At 34.3% G+C, this 21,173-nt stretch overlaps 3 protein-coding genes across 9 annotated transcripts; 2 read left to right on the top strand and 1 right to left on the bottom strand.

Moving 5' to 3' along the window:
* The first annotated feature begins 1,129 nt into the window (after positions 1-1,129).
* LOC142547723 (protein LIKE EARLY STARVATION, chloroplastic) lies at positions 1,130-4,388 on the top strand. Of its 2 annotated transcripts, none has more exons than XM_075656140.1 (4): positions 1,130-1,872; positions 2,352-2,980; positions 3,121-3,308; positions 3,486-3,709. In XM_075656140.1, the coding sequence occupies exons 1-4, from the start codon at positions 1,347-1,349 to the stop codon at positions 3,520-3,522; spliced, it is 1,380 nt and encodes a 459-aa protein (XP_075512255.1). In that variant the 5' UTR covers positions 1,130-1,346; the 3' UTR covers positions 3,523-3,709. The 2 variants fall into 2 exon arrangements, with proteins under 2 accessions (XP_075512255.1, XP_075512254.1); XM_075656139.1 differs by lacking the exon at positions 3,486-3,709 and adding an exon at positions 3,718-4,388 and having other exon boundaries at positions 1,131-1,872.
* A 3,045-nt stretch (positions 4,389-7,433) lies between these two features.
* LOC142544485 (uncharacterized) lies at positions 7,434-13,166 on the top strand. The gene is made up of 9 exons (XM_075651528.1): positions 7,434-7,611; positions 7,792-7,949; positions 8,175-8,255; positions 8,360-8,491; positions 11,876-11,897; positions 11,990-12,217; positions 12,347-12,504; positions 12,732-12,830; positions 12,980-13,166. The coding sequence occupies exons 1-9, from the start codon at positions 7,536-7,538 to the stop codon at positions 13,115-13,117; spliced, it is 1,092 nt and encodes a 363-aa protein (XP_075507643.1). The 5' UTR covers positions 7,434-7,535; the 3' UTR covers positions 13,118-13,166.
* A 4,115-nt stretch (positions 13,167-17,281) lies between these two features.
* Positions 17,282-20,927, bottom strand: LOC142545039 (uncharacterized). Of its 6 annotated transcripts, none has more exons than XM_075652027.1 (5): positions 20,828-20,927; positions 20,674-20,736; positions 20,251-20,403; positions 19,606-19,722; positions 17,282-19,446 (listed from the first exon to the last, which is right to left on the bottom strand). In XM_075652027.1, the coding sequence occupies exons 2-5, from the start codon at positions 20,717-20,719 to the stop codon at positions 17,537-17,539; spliced, it is 2,226 nt and encodes a 741-aa protein (XP_075508142.1). In that variant the 5' UTR covers positions 20,720-20,736; positions 20,828-20,927; the 3' UTR covers positions 17,282-17,536. The 6 variants fall into 6 exon arrangements, with proteins under 6 accessions (XP_075508142.1, XP_075508143.1, XP_075508137.1 ...); XM_075652028.1 differs by having other exon boundaries at positions 20,683-20,736; XM_075652022.1 differs by lacking the exon at positions 20,828-20,927 and having other exon boundaries at positions 20,674-20,810.
* Between the last annotated feature and the right edge of the window lie 246 nt (positions 20,928-21,173).

Raw genomic sequence — 21,173 nt, 5'->3', positions numbered from 1 at the left:
TGTCATTTTAATTACCGAGCAACAAATTAATTTTTATTAAGAATTTTGCAGAAAATGGAATAAAACCACGAAATATATACTTTCGATTTTAGAAATTCAAACCTGATAATATACAACAAAGATTGAGTCAGACAAATGGTATAAAAAGAGTAAGTCTCTTGTGAGACGGTCTCACGAATCTTTATCTGTGAGACCGGTCAATCTTACCGTATTCACAATAAAAAGTAATACTCTTAGCATAAAAAGTAATATTTTTTCATGGATGACCAAAATAAGATATCTCTCTCACAAAAAACGACATATGAGACCATCGCACACAAATTTTTGCCGTATAAAAATTGTTTTTGCATGTGCCAACATGCTAGTTTTTATTAAAATATAAATAAAAAGTATAAATTACATTTAATATTTATTAAATAATATTATATAATAATTTTAAATATGTATAATTATTGAATCGAAATAATATGCTTCGCTCAATTTGCAAAAAAGCCTGATCAATCAATCAACAATATTCATGGGCCTGAGCCCAGGCCTAAACAAATCATCTGAAGCAACTTGATCCAGGCCCAGCATCTGACTTAGCCCGACATTCAACCACCAATTATTGGTATAAACCCGACACGTCACTTTTACATGTCATTTTGTTCAAACGACATTAGGATTTCTGACATTTCCGATTGTATTTTAACTAATTACAAATTCATTATTTTCTGCAAAAGAAAAGGTAAACGATAGAAATATTCAATGATCGATAGATAGTTCTCGTGGGCAAAATAATACAGGAACAAACATAGGTGCAAGAGAGCTAAGATACTCGTGGGTGGCTCGGTCAAAACTCGACTCAAATTTGAGTTTTAATTGTTTCAACTTCAGTAGCTCGAGAGCTACGCGAGTTATTATGTATGAGTCGGGACGATGAAATTATGTAACATAAAAAGACTTAATTTTATTTTTAAAGATCGAGGACAAGGACGAGTTCGATCTCTTTTATGTTATAAATATTTTCGAGCACAAGATCTAAGTACAAGTCGTGTTCTATATTTTTAAATCATCAAACAAAAAACTACTTTTTTTAAAAAAATATATATATATATATATATATACAAACAAATTTGTCTATAATTTCCACCCAAAAGCGCAAAATAGCTCGTGCCCACAGTTGATTCAAGAATCTTCTCCTATGGGAGCACATGTATTTCTGATAATTTTTTGAACTTTTTTGGGGACAGCATCGCTGCGTTCCTTCAATTCTACGGAAATCTTCGCATTTTGCCAAAGAATTTTGGATATAAACTGGCTTCAGTCGATCAAATTCTGCGTCTGCTCCTCCGAAAACCTCCGAAATGGCTACCCATTTCAAACTAGCTCACCCACGCGCCGCCTTAATCGTCTCTTCCCCACTACTCTACCGTCGCAGACTCAGCGACCCTTTTCTGATTTTCACCAAAGATGCACATTTTCTGTCCAGTAATATACTAAAAGGCAAGAACAGCACTGTGAGGATTTCGAGAATCGGTGCTGCAGATGGGGGAGGAGACTCGTATCTGGAGATGTGGAAGAAAGCGATGGAGCGAGAGAGGAAGTCCGCGGAGTTCGAAAGGATGGCGGAGAATACTTCTGATGATAGTGAGCAGGGGACAGAGGAAAGTGATGAAGAATTGGAGAGGAGGAACAATGAGTTCAAGAAGCTTCTAGAATTTTCTGTCGAGGAAAGAGATAAGATTCAGAAGATTCAGGTGATTGATCGTGCGGCGGCTGCAATTGCCGCTGCCAGAGCTCTTGTTAAGGATAATGCTCAGCCGCAGGTGGAGGATTCCGGTGATGTGGAAGTTCAGAGAGGTGGTGAAAATGGCGAGGATCCGCAAGAAGGTTTTTTTTTTAAACATGGTTCTTGATCATTATTTCTCTGTCCATAAACCTCAGATTTAATTAATTTTTTTTATGAATTACATCTATGGGTGATATTTAGACATGTATTGCTTCATTTTGTTTGAAATTTATTTCATTTATGGTGCATGCATAACTGTAGCATGAGATATTGAATCTCCAAATGATGACACAATAGCCATACTGACTGTTGACTGTTCTCTATTGGTGATCAGCGTCTGATAGAATGTTCTTTCTCAGTTAACCTTACAGCATAAAACGAGAAGTCCGAAACACAGGATAAAAATACTTTGAGCATGATCATCAATTCATCATCATGTATTCAACAGGATAGTTTGAAAAATTACCTCGGTCGGACATTCTTTTTGTATTCGAGGCTTGTGTTCGTTATGATATGTGGAACGCTATTTTCATCTCGTATTATTGAATCGAGCTTAATCATAGAGTACAAACTTGACCAGGGATACAAAATGGAAGCTCTTTGGCGTCACAATCCAGAAGCATAGACGTTGGTACGCCTGGTCCAAGTTTCTGGACCTGGGAACCTCCTCCAGATGATGATGGTTCGTTTAGTCCAAAGCTTGCTGGCCAAACATCTCCATCTCCTGCACGATTCTTCCCCGTGTTAGAGAAAGAACGATCTTCTGATATTTTCTCCATCCCTTTTCAGACCACAATTCCTCAAACTAAATATAGCCCTTTTCTTCCCCCACTCCAGTCATCCTTGGAGATCGAAAAATCGGAATTTACACCTCATTTGGAAGAACAGAATGACATCGAGGTTCAATTTTCAGCACAAGCGGCTGAAGCAGCTCAGGCTCTTAATGAAGCGAACCAAGCATCTTCGCAAGGGGTTGTTCCTGATGGATCAAAATGGTGGAAGGAGACGGGAATAGAACAACGGCCTGATGGGGTCCTCTGTAAATGGACTCTGATTCGAGGCGTCAGTTCTGATAAGGCTGTTGAATGGGAGAACAAATATTGGGAAGCTTCAGACGAGTTTGGCTATAAGGAACTTGGTTCGGAGAAATCTGGACGTGATGCTGCTGGAAATGTTTGGCGTGAACATTGGAGGGAAACAATGAGTCAGGTTATTACTTTACCACAATTTTTCTTTGGTTTTCTCGTTCCATGGGGTGAAAGTTTGAATATCTCAACTTTTAAATCACGGTTCGATACATCATAAAGTTGGCATGTTTTCTTTGAATTTAAGTGACTTGTGTTTTGCAGAATGAGGGGATTGTATATCTTGAAAAAACCGCAGAAAAGTGGGGGAAGAACAATCATGGGAGCGAGTGGCAAGAAAAATGGTTGGAGCGTTATGGTGCTGGCAAAGCTGAGAAGTGGGCTGACAAGTGGTGCAGCATCGATCCTTACACTCCCTTAGATGCTGGACATGCTCATGTTTGGCATGAGAGGTACGAAAGTGTTTAATTGTATTTGGTGGCGAATTTAAGAATTCACCAAGTATAGGAAATTAATCAAGGGAAGAAGATGATATATGTTGAGTAAAGAAACTTCCATTTGAAATATAATTATAGATTTGTAACTCTCGACCCCTAATCGTCTTCACACACGAGCACTTCTTATTATAGGTTGAGCCTGCTAGTTCCTGAATGGCGGAGTCGATGAACAAAGGTCAAACAGACGTGAATGGATCAATCCCATGACATTTATCATACCACTTGAATCTAAAATCATATTTTTTAAAAGGCTTACTCTACTGCTACAGCTGCTGTTACATTGATTTGATGTTGGGTTACATTTCACAACTTTTTTTATTCTTTCTTTGCTATTTTGCTCGTACCCTATGCTCTCTCGCTGTAGGTGGGGTGAGACATATGATGGTCTAGGAGGAAGCATAAAATACACAGACAAATGGGCTGAGCGTTTTGAGGGAGATGGCTGGTCAAAATGGGGCGATAAATGGGACGAAAACTTTGATCTCAACAGCCATGGGGTTAAGCAAGGGGAAACATGGTGGGAAGGAAAGTATGGAGATCGTTGGAACAGAACATGGGGCGAAGGACACAACGGCTCCGGATGGGTACACAAGTATGGGAAGAGCAGCAGTGGGGAGCACTGGGATACTCACGTCCAGCAAGAGACTTGGTATGAAAGGTACCCACATTATGGTTTCTATCATTGCTTTGAGAACTCGGTTCCCCTACGTGATGTCAAGAAACCATCCGAATGGTCCTAAAAGCTTCGTTTCTTCACGCATAGGGGCGGACCCAAAAGGCGAACACCTCTTAAGTATATGAATGTTAATGTCAAGAAATCATCCGAATGGTCGCGGAAGTTTTGTCGGTGAAGGGTCTCTTTATCTACATGTATTATGTTACATCTTTGGTTTCCCATATGAGAGGGCTTCTAATATCTCACTTTCCTTTCACTTTTCAAGTTATGTTTAATACTGGTATTATTTTATGCTACAACTATGTGATATTTTATTAAACCATATGTTTCAACTTCCGGTTGATAATTATTTTTCAGAATATCAGAGAGTCAAATATATTATGAAATTTCAATTCAAATTTGGAGTCAAATGTAACTTCGATTTGTCGCAGACAGGTCGAATCTCTGCTTTTGAATTGAATTTGTAAAGGACCAAAGATTTATTTCCAAGAAATTGCATTTCGAATCTTGAAAAATTGGACTCTTAAGATTTCCAAATTTAAACGACCAATGTATATGGTGCTCATGTGCACGTTTTGTGTGTACATTTGATTTTTTATTTTATTCGAAAGGTCAAAACGTTTTATAGCTATATATATTTATAATATTAATGTTCGCGAACAACCGAATAAAATAATTTTGACTTGAGTTCGACTTAATAAAAGTTCGAACATAGTCGAGTTCGACAAATTCGAATACGGATAAAATATTTATCGAACCAACTCGAAAAATTTCTTTAACGGATGTCATTGCATCTCCCTTACAAATATCAGGTTAGCAAAGGGCAAACATTATTCATTCAATTTTCTTTTTCTTTGAGCTCTTACTCTGCTGCATTGTTTTTGGCTACCAATATCTGACTTGAGCGTTGAAAGGATACGTCAGAGCTCACATCCGGCCCTTTTCTAAGGAGTTTGTGCTTTCAAGTCGTCTAGTAGCAGGTCAGTCGCGTTTTATCGTTAGCAGGAGCTCATCTCATTCATACAATCACCGGAAAATACATATTTAGTGTACATCGCTCCATAGTAATTGTAAAAAGGTAAAGAGACCATTTGATTATTTTACTGAGTACATAAGACTTTTAATAAAAAAGAAGATGCTATTTTGGATATTCCAATAATGAACAAGGTTATTCCAAAAAATAGACAACCCAAGTTTTCGCCTCGATAATGGCCATTTATATATATATATATATATATATATATATATATATATATATATATATATATATATATATATCACAATAAAAAGTGATACTCTTAGCGTAAAAATTAATAATTGGATCACCCAAATAAGATATACGTCTCATAAAATACGACCCGTGAGACCGTCTCACACGAGTTTTTGTCTTATATATATATATATATTCGTCAGTTTTTGGAAGAATAGAATTGATTGTCAAATTAGCCCTTGCGAGAGTTGCTTGGAAATTTGAGTATGTTTTCCAAATCTTTTCCAGGTCTCTCATTCCTCTCACTCACCAGACAAAGAAAACCCCATTTCTTAGAAACTTTGTATTAATAAAACTTTGAAAAATTCAGTGTTGTCATAAAATTTTTTTATTATTAATGCTCAAACGACAAAGTTGGAATATAATATTTAAAATAAAATGAAATGAAGTGCAAAAGATTCATGCACAATCTTTTCTAATTTTTTTTAAAAATTATAATATGTTTGAATTTGAAGTCACTTAGGACATCCATCGATCCATATTCGTTTTATAACACATGTCAGTATGCCACATGTTCAAAAAGCATGTATGTATCTATTATACTAACATCTACTTCTCATATATTTATATTTATTTCAAGTATATTTATTACTAAAATTATTTTTTCTCGAGTATAAATTTATTATAAATTCAAAATGAAAGAGATATCTCATAAAATAAAAAACAACGTAACTTCTTAAAAAAATTGATATTTTTAAAAAATAACAATTTTAAATTTAAAAAATAAATGCATTAAAGAATGAAGAGGAAGAGATCAACCACACCCACCCAATGTAGATGCTCTTACAAATTACAATTTCCATTTATGGTAGAACCTCTCCATGCCGGATTGGTTTGGGACGTCGAAATTTGGATTGAACAAAGTAAAAATGAACGAACAAATTCAAGATTGAGAAGAGAAAAGTTTTGAACTTAAAAAAAATATGATTTTTCAATATTAAGACTTTGCTAACTTTATAAGTAATTGGATTATCTAATCATACATAAATTTTTATATTGAATATATATTACAAAAAACCTACGACCTTATCTTTCGAATATTGCACTGACTAAACTCAAATATGTGCCGTAGTCTGTAAATTACACACATCAGGTGGGCCCTAACTGTGTCTAAGTGTCTCTTAAAATAAAATATCAATTGTACGGAGAGGAATATGGACCATTTAATTTGTAGCCTCTCCACAAATTTTTCATATATATATATATATATATATATATATATATGTGTGTAATATATATATTTATATATATATATTTATGTGTATGTATGTATATATATTTATGTGTATGTATGTATGTATGTATTTTTAATCAACCCATTGATGTTACATACTAAGCTTTTAATAATATGTATATATATATGTGTGTGTATATCTGTGTGTGTGTGTGTATTTTTGTGTGAGTGTGTGTGTTTCATAACAAAAAACTTTAGCAATTAAATATTTTATATATTATTAAAAGCTTAGCTTTTAATTTTTTTTTTCTTGAAGGACCCATGCATAAAGAATTTTCACACACAAAACCTAATTGTCTAATTTTGAATTTTTTGCCCTAATTAAGTTATATTTATAAATTATTAAGGAGTATATTTTATATTGAATTATATGATTTTATCTAAAAATTAATTTTTGTACATAATTATATTAAATATATGGTAGTTATATTAATCTAATTGCGATTTTAGCATGAAAAACAGTGGACCGAGGTTTTTAGAGAAAAAATAAAATATTCTTATCATTAATTTTATTATCGTGTAGATAAATAAACGTTAGCATGAAATTATTTTTCAATTTTATAAAACAAATTATAATTTCATATGCAAATAATTCTATCCTTAATTACCCTTGTAATGTAATTAACATGTTGGTAATTAATTTTGCATGTTTCGGAAAAATTACAAAAGTCGTTCAATAAATTTGACCAATTTTCGGTTTTTGACAAGAGAAGTGTGACATTTGAGCAACGTTCGATGTCATATCAACAGTACAGCTAAAAAATCATTCGATTACTAGAAGTGTATCTAATAGTATCTATTCTACTGTATTCTAATACTTGTAAATTTTTCTGAAATTTCCATCAAAACCCCACATAGGATTGAACTTCTTAGCTATATATATCCTGCCATAAGCTGCATTCTTTCTTCTATCTCTTTCTCACATATATATATATATATACATTCTTCCATTGAAACTTTGTAATATCCATTCAAAGAAATCAATATATAAGCAAATATATAATGGAAAGCATTGTGAATCATCAAGAACTGATGGTGCTATATGAAGTCTTCAAATTATTCGACAAAAACGGAGACGGTTAGATTAATTTTTTTGATTTTGCCCACTTTTTTTTAGTCCACTTTCTGGTTTTTTTCATTGTAAGGTTTTGGTTTAGTCATGTCCAAAAAATTGACAACTAACCCTAGTAAATCAATTTTATGTAGCTGCAGGCAGCATAACAAAAAAGATTGACGAATTTTCGCGATGAAATTGCAGGTAGTATAACCAAAGAAGAGTTGGGATCAGTGGTAAGTTCTTTGTATCAAAACCTTACGGAAGAAGAACTGCAGGATATGATCCATGAAGTAGATACTGATGGAAATGGGACGATTGAGTTTCCAGAATTTGTCGATCTCATGGCCAAGAAAATGAAGGTATGATATTCCTTTTGTTGTCGGAAAGTTCACATAACTTGTCCGGAAGACATATTTTCTGGTGAAAATACGCACATAATCTTCATCTCTCGTAAGTTTTATCATCAGTTAGATATATTTACATGCGATATTCCTTTTTTTTTTTTATACATAAAAACTCAAATATTACTAATTAATAAAACATTTTCACCATAAGAATCAAGGCCAGGTGAATTATTTTTCCAGGAAACTGATGCAGATGATGACCTGAGAGAGGCTTTCAACTTGTTCGACCAAGATCAAAATGGATACATCTCAGCCGACGAGGTAATCCCATAATTAACGAACTCGTCGGCATAATCAATAACACGGATCTTCTGATTTAAGACAAGGATATTAGACTAAACAATTTTGTAATCCAATGTATGCAGCTTCAACAAGTGATGCTAAGATTTGGAGAAGTTTTGACAGATGAAGAAATCGTCGAGATGATACGGGAAGCCGATTTGGACGGGGATGGACAGGTTAACTATGATGAATTTGTGAAGATGATGATGCCCATTGTATAAATTATACACACAGACACGGATTTGGATTCTCTATTGTGTTGAAAACACAGCACTTGGTGATGTGCATTTTTTACACGAGATGATCACATGATCATCTCGTTCAATCTGACAACTTTTTAAATTTATCGCATATGATGTGATGTCCACAAGATGATCACGTGATCATCTCGCGTAAAAAAATACACAGCACCAAATGTTGTTTTTTCAACACAGCCCACATACACGTACAAAAATTAATTTATTTAATATGGTTGTTATCATTGATTACAGTTAGTTTACCATTGTATTCTAAGAATATATATAATTGTACAGTAACACAAGTGGGCTTCGTTTTATAATTTGCTATTGATCCCAGATTTGTATCCCATTTAGTTTTAATTATAAAGTGTAATTACTATATTATTGGGAAAATTAATGTAACATTTTTTCTTTGATTCTTTGCGATTTTGTTCCTTAAATATTGTCAAAATTAAGACTGAAATTTGATTACTGAAATGATGAAAATGACAAAGATTCAGGCAAAACAAATGTCACACATTGGAGCATAATTTCCAACTCTTTTCCAAGTCAGTTAATGCCATTAAGAAAATTAACGAAGAAAATCCCTTTTCTTGGACACTCTTATATTAAGAAAAAAAATTCAATGTTGTACGAAAAAATTATTAATTTGTGTTTTAATAATAAGGTTTGAATCAAATAATTTTCAAAATCAAAGGAAATATCGAACTTCTAGCCACTTACGATTTCCGGGATGGTAGAACATCCTCCGGAGAGTTAATTTATGCCGGATTCCTTAGGACCTCAAAAAATTCGGGTAGATTGTGAAACATGTCCCAAAATTAAAAAAAAAAAATGGTTTCCAAATACATAAAAATGAAAAAAAAAAATTAAAATGGAGAAAGGGAAAATTTTTAAATTTTAAAGATATTTTAGACAATGATTTTTGATCAAGACATTGTTATAAGGTTGAAATACATCTTGTGGACAAATATGCCTTTCAAGTTGAGTATCTGCAACAACATTACCTTCTTGATAGGTTCATGAAATTTAGGGGTGTCAATTCGGATGGGTCGGGTGGAGCAATAATACTATTCAAAAATTGCTCAACCCGAACCCAATCTGAAAACTCTTAACCCGAACCCGAATCTGAATCAACCCGACCAACACGTATAACTCGATTTTGAATTTTTTTTAATTTTTTTAAGAAAATTAAATAAAATTCAAATAAATATTTTTTCAGACATACAATATATAAAAATGTAGTCAATATTTATTAATTATATTTTTTTTCAAATAAATTAAAAATTTTCGGGTCAACACGTGTTGACCCGAACCCAACCTGATAGCTGACCCGAATCCGAAAACCCCAAACCCAAACTTGATTTTTTTTCAGATTGGTGGGTCGTGTCTGATTTTGACACCCCTAATGAAATTTGACCAAATCGGAAAAAAGAAGCGATATAATTTGTCTAATTTTGTCATTTTTTCCTTCAATATCCTCTTTACTAATTATACAGATTCGTAAATTAATATTGATAAGTTTTGATCAATCGACATTTATAATTTAAAATGTTTGAGAGAATTAGTTTATGAAATTCAAATTTATTTTTTTATTCACTAAATATTATATGTATTCGATTGTACATCTTACTATATAAGTATAATTTATTTTTCTTTTTAATAAATAAAATAAATGACTACTGTAAAATTTATTAAAAAAATATTAACAAGGCCTTACTTTTATAAAAATATATATATATATACCAAGAAAAATATATTTTCATAAGTTCTTATTTAGTTTTTTTAAAAAAAAAATTAATATAATGGAACCATTTTATTTATGTAAAATTTTAATGTTCGTTAACCAAGTTATCATGTTAAATATTGTTATAAACATATTTCTACGAATACTTTCTATTTGAAAATCAAGCTAATCAAGAGAAATTTGGGTGAAATTTCCCCGAAATGAGAGAGATTGGGTTTTTAGCACAAAAGTTGCAGAATGAGATTTACTGTTGGGGGGGGGGGGGGGGGGGGGGGGGGGGGCGGGGGCCACTGGTTTATTAAATTCTCGTTTGTCGGTTGGGTGACTATGCTACGTCTAGAGAGTCAAAGGAGGGGCGACTGGTGTGGTCGTTCCTCTTCGATTTTTTATTTTTATAGAGTAAGATGTTAAATATAATTATTTGACAAAAATTTGTGTGAGGCGGTCTCACGGATCGTATTTTGTGAGACAGATCTCTTATTTGGGTCATCCATGAAAAAATATTACTTTTTATGTTAAGAGTATTACTTTTTATTGTGAATATCAGTAGGGTTGACCCGTCTCACAGATAAAGATTCGTGAGACCGTTTCACAAGAAACCTACTCTAATTATTTTACTTCATTTTCATCATCTTAAAGTTTGCATCTGCTCCCCTTAAAATTTTAATATTTTGTTGTCCATTTAATTTTATTTTTCTAGCTCCGTTCGTGGCTACATCCGAGTAATATATACTCCTCCTATATTTTATTTTTAATTCGGATAATCATTTAAACATGTCATATTAAAACATAAATAGAATATTACTCCAGTTGTAACATAGACAGAATACTCTTGCACGTCCAAGACTACTAACATATTAAGGTATATGAAATACTAGGTTGATGAATATAACTATGATAAAATAATTAATTGATTTAATCAAATTATAGCTGCAAAACTCTATATTTAGCGAAAATAAGAATGAAAATTGAAAAATCACCTAGAAAAACTTCTTAAAATTCAGATGTGGCAAACATTAATTCTAGTCATTTCATTAAATTTAAATCATAGAATTGGAAGCTATAATTTGACAATTACAAAGATTATAATTCTTGATAGCGATATAATTCAAATTTTTAAAAAAAAAAAATTGGACCGATATAATTGAATAAGAAATATATAGTTTTTACCCCAACCATATCATTTATCTTTTGTGTGAACTGGACCACACATCATTCAACAATATGACAACATATTGGGCCCATATTGTATCCTTCATTATCAATTTTAGAAAAAAATTACGTGAGACGATGTCACGAATCGTATTTTGTGATATAAATATCTTATTTAGATCATCGATGAAAAGTATTACTTTTTAGGCTAAGAGTATTACTTTTAGGGTTGACTCGTCTGACAGATAAAGATTCGTGAGACCGTATCACAAGATACATACTCATCAAATTTTTTTTTATGTAATTGAGACCTAGAATTTATATCCGTGATACGAGTCGATGCGATCTATATCTATCATGAAAAGTAATACTATTGATATAAAATGTAATAATTTTTTATGAGTTGAATCAGGTCGGAGATTCGTGCAATAAAACTGACCTATGATACGATCTAACGACAGTTTTTCTATGTTTGTGGGGCAGGTGACGCGTGTCTCTACATGTTTAGTTCAATCAATATTTTTAATATTTTATAAACTTTTATGAAATTTCCATGTGCATTTACTCTCGCAAAGTAGTAGTTTTCCAACAAAGCCCCACACGTAGGATTGACCAAACTAGCTACCTCTCTTCATATCCCAACGTACCTCGCATATATCACCTGATCTCTCTCTGTTTCCACACAGTACTCAACGAAAGTCTCTCTTTTTTCATGAGCATAATGGAAAATAGCTGGCTGATTCCTCAAGAACTGATTGCTGAGCTCCATGAAGCCTTCAAATTCTTTGATGCAGATGGGAATGGTTAGATTCATTTTAGTCTTTTTTTTATAGGACTTTTAGTTTAATGAAACTAGGGAACAATATATATATATGGCTAATATGTACAAGAGACAATATATCATATGACAAATTTTGGTGATTAAATTTCAGGTAGCATAACCGTGGAAGAATTGGGATCAGTTCTGAATCGTTTTTGTCAAAACCCTACTGTCGAAGAACTGCAGGATATGATCCGAGAAGTTGATTCCGATGGAAATGGGACCATAGAATTTCCAGAATTCGTCAAACATATGACCGAGAAAATGAATGTATGATCAACAGATCGATTCTCGTGTTGACAGTAGTTTATTTCGAATTAGACAGTAATTATTTTGTGAATTATAACTTTTTTTTAATGAAATTATGTGTGTGATCTCTCTTGTATCATCGAGTATATTACATGTAATATTCTTTCTTCTTGTTCTTTTTTTTAGTTTATATATTATTAAATAACTTTTAGTTTACCAAACCTTTGGTCTCCTATATAAAAATTCAGGCTGCTGAATTAATTTTCCAGGAAACTGATGCAGATCAGATGAGAGAAGCCTTCGAATTGTTTGACGAAGACCAAAACGGATTCATCTCTGCCGACGAGGTTAGCGGCACATAAGAATATACTCGATATATGTCACAGTAAATTATAAATATAGTGTCTGAAATTAGATTTTTTGGTATCTTTTTATTGATTCTTGATTTAAGACAAGAACATTAGGGTAAACTTTGTAATTCAATATATATTTGCAGCTTCGACAAGTGATGATACGTTTTGGAGAAGCTTTCATAACAGATGAGGACATTGATCAGTTGATCAAACAAGCCGATTTGGATGGGGATGGACAGATTAATTACGAAGAATTCGTGAAGATGATGATGGCCATTTGATAAATATAATATATTATTATATACGTTTGTATAGTTGTATATATAACATCTCGCTTTACGAAAATGATTAACCTAAGTTGTCATAAAAGTCCATTGTATCTCATGATAAACTCATTTTAAATATTTAATTTTTAAGATGTGGAATACGGGTATCACAACTTGAGTGTCTAACGAACTATAAGTCATCGACAACAGTGTCGTAGTTTTAGTTTATAAGCTGATTTACAAGTTTCCTTCTTATATTATGTTTCTTAGCTAAGTTTTTGTTTATGGTCAATGCATGCAAATTGTTCATTTTATATATCATATTTTAAGATTTGCCCTTTCTCCGTGGTAAAGGTGATATATTATTTGCCTATTTAGTGATAAGTTAAAAAAATATGTTTTATTAAGAAGGATTTCTGCAATTAATTTGTATCCATTGAACTAATTTATAATTATTTCCATTTGAAAGAATCAAGCAATTATATAATGGAAAGTAGAGTGAATCAACAAAAACTGATTGTGCTGCATGAAGCCTTCAAATTATTTGACAAAAAATGGAGATGCTTAGGGTAGACTATGACATAACGAGAAGGCTGAGTCTTTCTGGGATTTGGATGACCCGGAGATAGGGTGGAAAAAAGGACAGAGCATTGTGGGAGACTATGACATGGTCCGTTTGGTGTCGATGTCTACTGATTCATTTGCTCATTCCCTTGCTTGGAATTCATGTCAGGTATTGTGCTTATTATGTTAGAATCTTGCAAGTTTTGTCTGCTTTTTGATCGTTTGGTCTTCTCTTTGTAGAGTTTGTCGTTAGCTAGTGCTGTGCGAGTTCGGGAGGAAAAATTGCGCAATTATCAAGATAAGCTGCGAGAAGAGGTTGCTCGGCTGAAAGAAGAGAAACTTCGTCTTACTCAGGAGAAAGAAAAAGCCAACACGGAGCTTCTGCAGGTTCAGGGAAATCTTGCGGACAAGATAAAAGAATTTTCGATCCTGGAAGAGAAGTATTCGAACTGAGGTGAAGACAGGTGGTCAATTTCTTGTCTCTGAGGCGGGCAATAATCTTCTGAAAAGGACTGAGGAGAAAAGCGCTCAGAATTTCAAAGCATCGTCTGCATTTACAGAGGAAGTACTTGATCGCGCCATGATCATTCATGATGAGGTAGTTCTAGATTGTCGAAACCAACTGAGGAAGAAACTTGTGCCTGAAGATATAGTGATGATGATTGAGCCCAGTGTCTCGGAGGTGGGTGGAGGCTCCATGGTCGATGCCCCTTTCGGACAATGCTGAGATGATTGAAGCTTTGGATCTCCTCCCTACTGAGGGGGAAGCATAGCGTTAAATTTGCATTTATTATTGCTCCTTAAATTTGTTTATTTTCATTCGTTACTTTTCGCAATGTTGTTTATTGTCTTTTCCCATGGATTGGATAGTCATTTCATTTGAGTATTGATGTACTTCATTTATAAATTTGCTTCATACAGTGCGATGTGTTGTAGCTTTGTTTGTGATGACGTAATGCTTATTTTCACGTATACTTGGGAGGGGATCAATCTCCCAAGATTTTGTCTCAAGGGGAAGTCCTAAACCCCCAATAAGGGTGGTGAGGTATCCCGGGACTTGTTTCATCGTTGTCCTTCTCTAGAGTCGTCATGTCAGCAGTCCCACGAGGTTGGCCAAACCTCTTTTTTTTTTTTGGGAGCCCTCGACGACTTCATGGGAAGGTGACGGTATAAGCATACGTATTCGGAGTATTACACCTAAAAAAATTCCTTGCTAACATTGGAGAATAACTGATAATTTTATTGAATAATGTAGTGATGGAGATACATGGGCAAAATGATGACACATGAAACAACCAAACATAAGCTATTATTTTCTTTTTCAACTACGTTCCTCTATGCATAAAACTTCTTCAGATTTGCTACATTCAACGGCCGAGGTAATAATTTCCCATTTTGGTGTTGGAGGCGATAAGTACCCATCTTGATTATCTCTACCACCTTGTAGGGGCCTTCCCACTTTGGGTCAAGTTTTCCGACTGGACGCAAGACATCAGCTTTTCTCATCACAAGGTCTCCTACTTGGAAAGATCTTGGATTTACTCAGTCATTGTAAACCTTAGCCATGCGTGCCCTGTACCTTACTGCCCGGACGGATGTTTCTTCTCGCAATTCGTCGATTAAATCCAAGGAGGCTCGAAGGGCCTGATCATTCTCAAGTTGCTTGTACTGTTTCACCCTCAATGAAGTTTCTCCTATCTCAGCGGGGGCTACAACTTCAATACCGTAAGCTAGATTGAAAGGTGATTCCCCTGTCGATGTGCGCGGTGTAGTTCGGTAAGCCCACAATGCGCTCGGCAATTCTTCCACCCAGTTTCCTTTAGCGCTGCCGAGACGGGTCTTCAGATGTTGCAAGATAGTTCGGTTAGTTACCTCTGTTTGTCCATTGGCTTGTGGGTTGCCGACCGACGTAAATAGTTGTTTGATAGAGAGGCCCTGACACCACTCCTTTAGTCTTGCTCCAGAGAACTGAGTGCCGTTGTCCGAGATAAGAGCTCGGGGAATCCCAAATCTGCACACTATGTTTTTCCAAAGAAAACCTATGACGTCTTTCTCTGAAATTTTCGCCAATGGCTCTGCCTCGACCCACTTTGTGAAATAATCTACGGCAACTATGAGAAACTTTCTCTGCCCCGTAGCTTGGGGGAAAGGTCCTACCAGATCCATTCCCCACTGGGCAAAGGGTAGGGGGCTCTCATTTTGATAAAAGTTCTTTAGTTCTCTGAATTTTCTTTGGTCTGCTTACTGACTTGAGCATCGGAGTGTCTACGTCGGGAACCCTCCCGACGCCCACTTAACGAGTGTTCGTGACGCAGGTGACGCCCCGCAAATTAACTGTATATCGTCTATGTGGATCCGTTTACCAGCCAGGTGAGCTCGTTTACGGGCCACGTGGACCAATTACTAATCAGTCGGATCTCGCGTGTGCAGTCTACTCGACTCATTTATTTTAGCTGCATCAGTTGTGTTTTTTTCGAACATTTATATATTTAGTGTATTTAATTTAATTTTTTATATATGTAATAAAAATTATTTAATTTAGTCCGTGCTAAAAATTATTAAGTATTAGTTTTTGGTTTTTTGAGTGTAGCCCGTAAAAAAAATTATTAGACTAAATTAGAAACTTGCTCAAAAACTAAAAAATAATAGAGTTTTTGTCCACACTCGGTAAATAATTATCTAACAAATGAGTAAATATATAATATAAAAATTTGTAAAAATAAAGTACGAACGAGATTTTTTTTTTTTTTGAATTTTTCAAAAATAAAATACAAAAGTGTTATTGGCTTAAAAAACTTTGTTAATTAGATGAGTTTGTTTATTGATTTCTTGAATCATATAATATTAAATATTTATAAAATATCGAGATTCAACTTATCACGTAGATTTGGTCAATTATATTATTGATTTTATATCTAAAATATTCATCCGTAAATTATAATTTTTAACTTTTTATTTTCTTAACTTTGTTCACTCAAACCACTTTTCGAACAATAGAGTTATTACAAAATCATGTTATAATATTTTTGGTGTTTTAGCCAAAGAATAAAACGAATAGCTTTCCTCATCAAAAAAATACAAAAAACATTGTGAACATAGGGATTGCTTATTTAAGGAACATAGGGATTGCTTATTTTATTATTGTATTATTTGAAGTCTAATTAATTAAATATATATAGAATTGTTTGGCTATCTATCAAATCGGGCAATATTATACTTTGTTTTATAGAGAACATTGTAATATTAGATTCTTTCTGATTTTGATATTTTATATTATTAAAATTTAGTTTCAATTTCTATTTTACAAATTTAGTCTTTTTTGTGGACTAGTACTCCCGCAAAAAAATGGAATAAAATATTATATATTTGTACTTAATAAATGTGTCTTCAACAAGACTAGATATTATATAGCTAGTTATTTTCACTATATAAATCTTGGATTCGAGTCAAAATAAATTTATGTATAAGAATAAAAGTTCGACCGCGGGTTCTCATGTAATAAAAAATAAAAGTTAGAAAAGAAGTAGATGTAAATATCAAATGAACTAGTAAAGAAACTGAAGTAAACAAGAATGATTGTATACATAAAAAACATAGCCATGTTTTACAATCCAATCCACCTGAATCTTTTCATTTCCCCAAGAATTCCAGAACATAAGAGAATGGACACACACACACAAAAAAGAAGAAGAAATTAAATGAGGTTTGGGATCCAAGGATCAATCACATAATTGAATTTCTGAGAAAGGTTTCCTCTCAAAAAGTATATTAAAAAAAAACTTGATTAAAATAAGTGAAAGAAACACCATATAACAATGGAATTCAAGAAAGAAGGTAATGAAGAAACTTATCTTTAGCTTGAAACTATAATCAGCTCAATGCTGATGAAGTGCAACAAATGCAGGTTGTGAAGAGGGAAGATCTCGGTTTTCGTTTGCCGTTCCGTTTCGCGGAAATCCCATCACAATCCTCTGTTGACAATGAGCTCTTTAAGCCATTCTCTTGATCTTTATCAACAGCAAGATTTTCTGGTTTTTCTTCCTTCAATAAGTTGAGAAATGGAAACTTTGAAACATCAGAGGTGCTTCTTTCCATTCTTATAGTCTTTTCTTGCACTTCCACTGCTTCGTGATGCAATGGACTTGAGTATCCCGAGCAAGTCGAAAAACGTCTCGGTGCTGTACTGTCTTGATATAGGAGTGGAGTTTTATCTGATTCCTCGGACCTGGAATCGAAGGGATGCCCAAAATCAAAGCTCGGCGACTTTCTTAGCTCAAGTTGATTGAACTTTTCTATCGTTTGGCCCTCTTTGTATTCAGGAACTTGTGGTGTAGAGGTTTCGTTGTTAAAATACAGCTCGGCAAGCATTCGTTTAGAATCGGGATCTGCTTTAGGCTTACACTCGGACTTGGACACGAGCTCAGACTCGTTCGATTCTTTGATTTCAAAAGAAGATTCAGATTTTGATCTACATTTTTCCAAGGTCCTAACTGGCCCAATCGGAATTTGCAGTGTCGACTTTTCAATGTCAGGATGCTGTTCGGAGAACACATGTCTAGGCTCAATCTCGGGCTCAGGCTCGCTCACTTTCTTCATTGTTAATGAAGATTCACACGTTGATCTGCACTTTTCCTTGGTATTTTCTCCTCCGTTCAGTTCTGGAACTTGTACTGTGGATGTTTCGTTGGTAGCATTTTGCTCGGGAAGCGAATGCACTGTCTCTGGCTCGTCCACTTTCTTGATTTCTGATAAAAATTTGGATTTTAATTTACATCTTTCCACAATATAATCTCCTCCATTAGGCTCTATAACTTGTACCGGAGGCGTTTTGTTGATAGAATATTGCTTGGGTAACGCATATCCAGGTTCAAGCTCACGCGCAGGCTCATCCACTTTCTTGATCTCCAATGAAGATTCAGATTTTGCTCTAAATTTCTCTATGGTACTTTCTACTCCATTCGATTTGAGGACTTGCAGAGTATTTGTTTCGTCGTTAGAATATTGAACAGAAAACAGATTTCCGGGTTCCGGCTCGCGCTCTGGCTCGTTCACTTTCTTGACTTCCAATGAATATCCTACTTTTGAGCTGCATTCTTCTGTAGTAGTTTCATTTTCACGATCCTTATATAAAGCAGATGACTTATCACCTAGTGTACCGATTTCTTTGATCGTCGTCTCATCTGTCAACCTCTCCTCTTCTCGACACTCGTCCACCGGAACCGAACCTTTCGTTTCAACCAATCCAATTTCCTTCACCATCTGATCAACGTCATTGGTACCTTGAACTTCTTCCCCAGCTCGAGTTTGATCGACATGGAATGTATTCGCCCCACTACTCAATTTGTTCGCTGTTAGCCTCTCTTCAAGAACCAAATGCTCATCCTTTACATCACATTCCAACGCTGATGTATCTTTCGGAACCATTCGAAGATCATGTGGAGCATTGAGGGAACTGCCCATCTCAACTTTAGGACGATCCTCGACTCCTTTTTCATTACTGATGCCATTTTCAGTGTTCTCAATGTTACTTGATAGATCACGATTTTCTCGACGAGTACTCATTTCTATCGACTCCCCTTCGACGGAAGGCGTTTCAGTCTCGACTAAGACATCTTCCATGTTCGCAACAACGCGGTCATGGATGCTAAAATCGACACTTGAGACACGATTTTGCACTAGTTTAGTCTCACATTTCTCCTCACAATGGCTTAAAGTTCTCAGCTCTTGAGAACTAGAACTTGTAGTAATGTTAACATCTTCCAGAGATACATTACTCAAATCTGTGTCATTGGATTGGTAATTAGGATGACAAGATTAGATAAGTCAGGACATTCACACATTTCAAAATTTTCTTTCAGAAAATTTCTAAATTTCAATATACATCACTTTCACCCTATAACTCAAAATCTTGTGTCTGACTCTGATAAAATGGAACTAACCTGCTGATAATTGGTTATTGTCTTCAATGACTTCCTCATCTTTACTTCTGCAATTTGGTAATCCATTTGTCTCAGTTTCACAATCCTCGCTGGGGTAGCAATCTATTGCTTCTGAAACTTGTAAATAAACTTGTTTAAACATTACACCAAAAACCAATGACACCAGGCGTCAAAATAAAGGGACGATGTATCTGTTATAATATATTATTGTTAACTCTTAAGGGTAGAATAATCATTTTACTCTTTTTGTGTTTACGCTAGCTATATAAACATACTTCTTTGTATTCTTTATTTAGTTTTATAATACCGCAGCTAGAGCTTTTCGCTCACTCTCTATTTCTTCAGTATCGAGTTCTACACCTAAGTTGCAATCTCCTTCCCAAATATTAAAACAAAAACAAACTAATGAAACATCAAAATGATCCGACTAACAAGTCTATCGATGCAATAACCACAAGGAGTGCAATCGTTAGGTGGAAGAAATATCAGGGGCCTAGTTTGTTTCGAATTTCCGGACACTGAATCATTTCTCAACAAGCCTCTGTTATAAACTACCAAAGAAATCGTTACTATCACAAAACACAGCAAATTAATGAACATACAAATTCAACAACAAAAAAAAAAGAAAGAGTTCGATTTACTGACCTTTTTCATCATAAGCCACACTTTCCATGGGAGGGTTTTCTTGAACTTCAGCGTCACAAGAATCTGATTCTGTAGCCTTTGCATCAGAATTTTGTTGAGTTTTTATCTCATTTTCTTGTTCCAAGTAATCTGGACAACTAACTTGCTCTTTCTCTATGAAAAAATAGAGATAAAAACAACTATCAAAGAACTTACCAAAATTGTAACAAGAAAACAGATATACTAAATATAAGTTTCACCTTCAACATATATATACACATTGAGAATCGATTAAATACACTCACTCGCTTGCGCTTAACTAACTATAATTCGAAATGGGCGTCTTGCATGACCCTACTATATATCAACAGCGATACAAAGTTCACATGAATAATCTACATTCTTAGCCTAAAAACGTCCCCGACGATAAATTCGAAACCATACCTACTATACCTGATGTATTTTGATTTCCCATCTGATCTATTAGCATGTTAAGTCCTTCAATTCCTGCAATAGAAGCAGAACCAAGCATGTACACATCACAAATTCAAAGTTATGAGCTTAGCAATATATAAATATATGTGAAATAATTCAATACCATATAATCAATAACTTTGCAAAAGAACAGCTTTAATGCAAGTAACATTTGCCAGAGTGTTGTGTTTGCTTAAAGAACAATTCTTTAGGCTTAAATGTCCACCAATATCACCTACAATAAGTTTCATCGAATCCCTTTTTAAAGTGTCACAAAATGTGTTTATATTATATCATAATTTATTCGTATCACAAGCAAAAACTTGTGTGAGACGATCTTACGGATCGTAGTTTATGAGACGGATCTCTTATTTGGGTCATCCATGAAAGATATTATTTTTTATGCTAAGAGTATTACTTTTTATTGTGAATATCGGTAGGGTTAATCTGTCTCACGGATAAAGATTCGT

The sequence above is a fragment of the Primulina tabacum genome, chromosome 5, assembly GCF_025594145.1.
Source record: "Primulina tabacum isolate GXHZ01 chromosome 5, ASM2559414v2, whole genome shotgun sequence".
Taxonomy (NCBI): Eukaryota; Viridiplantae; Streptophyta; class Magnoliopsida; order Lamiales; family Gesneriaceae; genus Primulina; species Primulina tabacum.
The sequence above is the reverse complement of the archived record's forward strand: the minus strand, read 5'-3'. Positions and strand labels throughout refer to the sequence as shown.